The sequence below is a fragment of the Olea europaea genome, unplaced genomic scaffold, assembly GCF_002742605.1.
Source record: "Olea europaea var. sylvestris unplaced genomic scaffold, O_europaea_v1 scaffold926, whole genome shotgun sequence".
In the NCBI taxonomy this organism is placed as follows: Eukaryota; Viridiplantae; Streptophyta; class Magnoliopsida; order Lamiales; family Oleaceae; genus Olea; species Olea europaea.
The window spans coordinates 223,933-227,786 of NW_019267745.1; the positions used below are offsets into that span (position 1 = coordinate 223,933).

The 3,854-nt window shown below is 36.9% G+C and overlaps 2 protein-coding genes across 2 annotated transcripts; both read left to right on the plus strand.

Annotated features, from left to right (window-relative positions):
* Positions 1-733: 733 nt before the first annotated feature.
* Positions 734-1,192, plus strand: LOC111392386. Its single transcript, XM_023017719.1, has 2 exons — positions 734-842; positions 932-1,192. Exons 1-2 carry the CDS (start codon positions 734-736, stop codon positions 1,180-1,182), a joined length of 360 nt encoding a protein of 119 aa, XP_022873487.1. The 3' UTR covers positions 1,183-1,192.
* A 1,735-nt stretch (positions 1,193-2,927) lies between these two features.
* On the plus strand, positions 2,928-3,854 carry LOC111392380 (ankyrin repeat-containing protein NPR4-like). Its single transcript, XM_023017713.1, has 4 exons — positions 2,928-3,041; positions 3,111-3,341; positions 3,648-3,716; positions 3,825-3,854. The coding sequence occupies exons 1-4, from the start codon at positions 2,928-2,930 to the stop codon at positions 3,852-3,854; spliced, it is 444 nt and encodes a 147-aa protein (XP_022873481.1).

Below are 3,854 nucleotides of genomic sequence, written 5' to 3' on the forward strand. Positions count from 1 at the left end.
AGCTCACAAATAGTCACATTTAGCAAAAAATTGGTCACACAAAACTTATTGTTCACATATAAATCACAAAATACTATTAACAAAGACATAGTCACATACAGCCATAGTCAAGATGGCGCAAGTCACGTATAGTCAAAGTTAAGAAAGATCAAGTCCTAGACAATTATATTAAAGAAATACCTTGTCACATACAATCAAAATTAAGAAAAACCTGATCAAAGACACTTTCAAATCACACAAAGTCATAGTCACAATGACACAATTATAGGTTACAATTACGCGCGAGTTAAAAATCACACAAAGTCACAGTCCTAGACAGTTATATTTAAGAAATACCTGGTCACATACATACAAAATTAAGAAAAAACTGATCAAGGACACTTGCAAATCACACAAAGTCACAGTCACAATGACACGATTATAGGTTACAATTACTTCCAAGTTAAAAATCACAGTAAGTCACAGTCACAAAGACATAAAACATAGGTCGCAATTTTAAATTTAGTTTCAAATCATACATTATTGTAGGTTACAAATTGGCGAAGTTTGTTGGTTGTGTATTAGTCTAGAGTATGTTCATTTGAAGTGAATGAAGTAAAACGAGCTTTGAAGTTAAGTCTTAGATGAACAATACTTTACACTGTAATAAGATTTTATAATGTATTTAATAGTCATATATGAGCAATACTTTACACACTACTCACTGATAGAATTCCGTATTTCTTGGCAGAAAATGGCAAGTGCCTCGAGGATTCAAATAAACGAGGGCAATCTTGAGAAACTTGATACTATTACCTTGTTAGACATTGATGGAATAGAGCAACCAGCAACATTCTTCACGGGTAAGAATTATAAAACTTGCTTTGCTTTGATGTTTTCTATTCTCTTGCTTTAGTTTACTAACTTCGAAAATCGCAAAGTGCTAATAAAGGTCCTGAAGTGAATCTTAATTACTACCGAACCTTGATTCAAGCGGCAAAAGAAGGCGACTGGGTTACTGCTAAAAGATTCATCGACAATGATGGTGCTGCATTGACAGAGGTAATCTCGCTCCAAGGAATGACAGCACTTCATTTGGCGGCCAGCCGCTCCCAGTCCGAACTTGTGGAGAAGCTGGCAGACCTGATGCCGGCTGCTGCAATCAATGCACGAGACAAAAGGGGTTGCACCGCCCTTCACTAGGTAGCTGTAGGGGGAAATGTAGATGCTGCTAAGGCATTGGTAAACAAAAACCCCGCTCTGCCTCTAACTACAGACATTGAAGGAAAGACCCCGCTCTTCTTTGCTGCTAACTGGGGCGCGCCTTCCAAGAGTAAGGAAATGTTATGGTACCTTTATACGGTGACTACGGATGAGCATCCGAGCTATGCCTTTACTGGTCCTTGTTCAAGTTCGCTAATTTTGGGTATTGCAGCTGCAGGTTTCTACGGTAAGTGTCTGTGAAACTATTTCCAGAAAAATCAGATCACTTCAATACGTATTGAGCTTTGATCTACGCTTTACTTCTCATTCTCTTTACACTAATTAGTTGGAAAAGGTTACAAATATTGATCGTAATCATTTGCACAGCATCGGACAATTTAATGGAGTAGCAATTGTTAAGAATAATAATTTTTACATGTATGTTATATTAAGAATAATTATTCGAATTTTTACCCAAATTCAACGACTAATCCTTGATCTGGATCTAAATGTAGCTGTAGGGGGAAATGTAGATGCTGCTAAGGCATTGGTAAACAAAAACCCCGCTCTGCCTCTAACTACAGACATTGAAGGAAAGACCCCGCTCTTCTTTGCTGCTAACTGGGGCGCGCCTTCGAAGAGTAAGGAATGTTACGGTACCTTTATACGGTGACTACGGATGAGCATCCGAGCTATGCCTTTACTGGTCCTTGTTCAAGTTCGCTAATTTTGGGTATTGCAGCTGCAGGTTTCTACGGTAAGTGTCTGTGAAACTATTCCCAGAAAAATCAGATCACTTCAATACGTATTGAGCTTTGATCTAGGCTTTACTTCTCGTTCTCTTTACACTAATTAGTTGGAAAAGGTTACAAATATTGATCGTAATCATTTGCACAGCATCGGACAATTTAATGGAGTAGCAATTGTTAAGAATATTAATTTTTACATGTATGTTATATTAAGAATAATTATTCGAATTTTTACCCAAATTCAACGACTAATCCTTGATCTGGATCTAAATCACAAACTTTCAATTTTTTGATCCAAAAACTTGATGTTCCAAACCTCCAAGCATTGAATAGATGATGATATCCTCCAGTGTCAAGATTACACCTGTGGGTGGGTACTGATAAACTAATTCCGGACTGGATAGGAAAAAAAAAGAATAACATCTTTTTAGAATTTTTATGTATATATATTGTGCTCAAGCTTCTCCAATCATTTTTCTTTTTTTGCAGATATTACATTGGATCTTCTTCGATGGTATCCGCATTTGGCTACTGCAAGAGATGAAACAGAGACAACGATATTGCATGTGCTTTCGGGGCACCCTCATTCATTCCCAAGTGGAAGTAAACTTGGCTTTTGGGAGAGATTCATTTATTCACGTAAGTGCTTGCCGCTCTCTTTTCATGGCTTATGATAAACAAAAGTTAACAGCCTTAATTTCAATTTAGCTCTATGATTCTTAGTTCTCTCACGATATACATGATTTTTACAAAGATGAAGAACAGATTGACTATCTGAAAAACAATTTTACTTCCTTTTCAAATGGATACAGCTCTTGCCTCTTGGAGTGAAATTGCTTTTCTTCACAGCTTGCAGGAGGTGGAAAAAATTGTGTAACGATAAATGGAAGTGGCAAATGAACTCAAGGAAAAACACCAAGGGAATTGTTCACAGAAACTCACAAAGATTTGCGCGAAAAGAGCTAACAATGGATGAAAGATACATCAAACTCATGCATGGTTGTATCTACTCTCATAGCCACAGTTGTGTTTGCTGCAATTTTTACCGTACCAGGAGGAAACGTTTCGGGTCCTGCTTTTCAAATGCAGAGAGAATTACAGTGGTTTCAGGTATTAATTTCCTCTACAAATTAATAGACATTTGTAAATTTAGTATCCTCAAAATTTCATGCAATGCAGGAGGTGGAAAAAATTGTGAACGATAAATGGAAGTGGCAAATGAACTCACAAGGAAAAACACCAAGGGAATTGTTCACAGAAACTCACAAAGATTTGCGCGAAAAGAGCGAACAATGGATGAAGGATACATCAAACTCATGCATGGTTGTATCTACTCTCATAGCCACAGTTGTGTTTGCTGCAATTTTTACCGTACCAGGAGGAAACACAACTGACAATGGCGTAATGATGGTATCAGCTTGCATTCCAGTTTTCTTGTTTACAATATTGAAGCTTCCTTTGTTTCGGAATATATACCTATCCACCTATGGTCCCAGCATGTTTATAAGTAAACTTAACCGCCGACCATCCATGACTAACAAATGCAGATGATGATGAATTTTGCTTTTGTTTGGTTAGCTTTTTCCATGCCTTTGTATTGCTTTGCATTTCTACTTAATGATACTATCAGTGGTTTAATTGTCGTACCTGTGTTCCGAAACTTTTTCATTGCTTTCTTGTTTTCAATTAATTAGTACATCTTATTTTTAATGCCAGCTTCTATCTAAATATTCTGTTAGCATGGTTTTAAATGAAAGAATACCTATCCACCTATGGCCCCAGCATGTTTATAAGTAAACTTAACCGCCGACCATCCATGACTAACAAATGCAGATGATGATGAATTTTGCTTTTGTTTGGCTAACTTTTTCTTGCTTTGCATTTATACTTTAGGATACTAACCCTGATGCATCAGTAGTTTAA

Bases quoted from the DNA above. Each gene is read 5' to 3' on its own strand.
- LOC111392386 (XM_023017719.1), top strand. From the start codon at position 734: ATGGCAAGTGCCTCGAGGATTCAAATAAACGAGGGCAATCTTGAGAAA. The intron at 843-931 runs GTAAGAATTATA...GTGCTAATAAAG, and splicing joins ACCAGCAACATTCTTCACGG to GTCCTGAAGTGAATCTTAAT.
- LOC111392380 (XM_023017713.1), top strand. From the start codon at position 2,928: ATGGTTGTATCTACTCTCATAGCCACAGTTGTGTTTGCTGCAATTTTT. The intron at 3,342-3,647 runs GTATCAGCTTGC...TTTTAATGCCAG, and splicing joins CTGACAATGGCGTAATGATG to CTTCTATCTAAATATTCTGT. The intron at 3,717-3,824 runs GTTTATAAGTAA...TTTATACTTTAG, and splicing joins TCCACCTATGGCCCCAGCAT to GATACTAACCCTGATGCATC.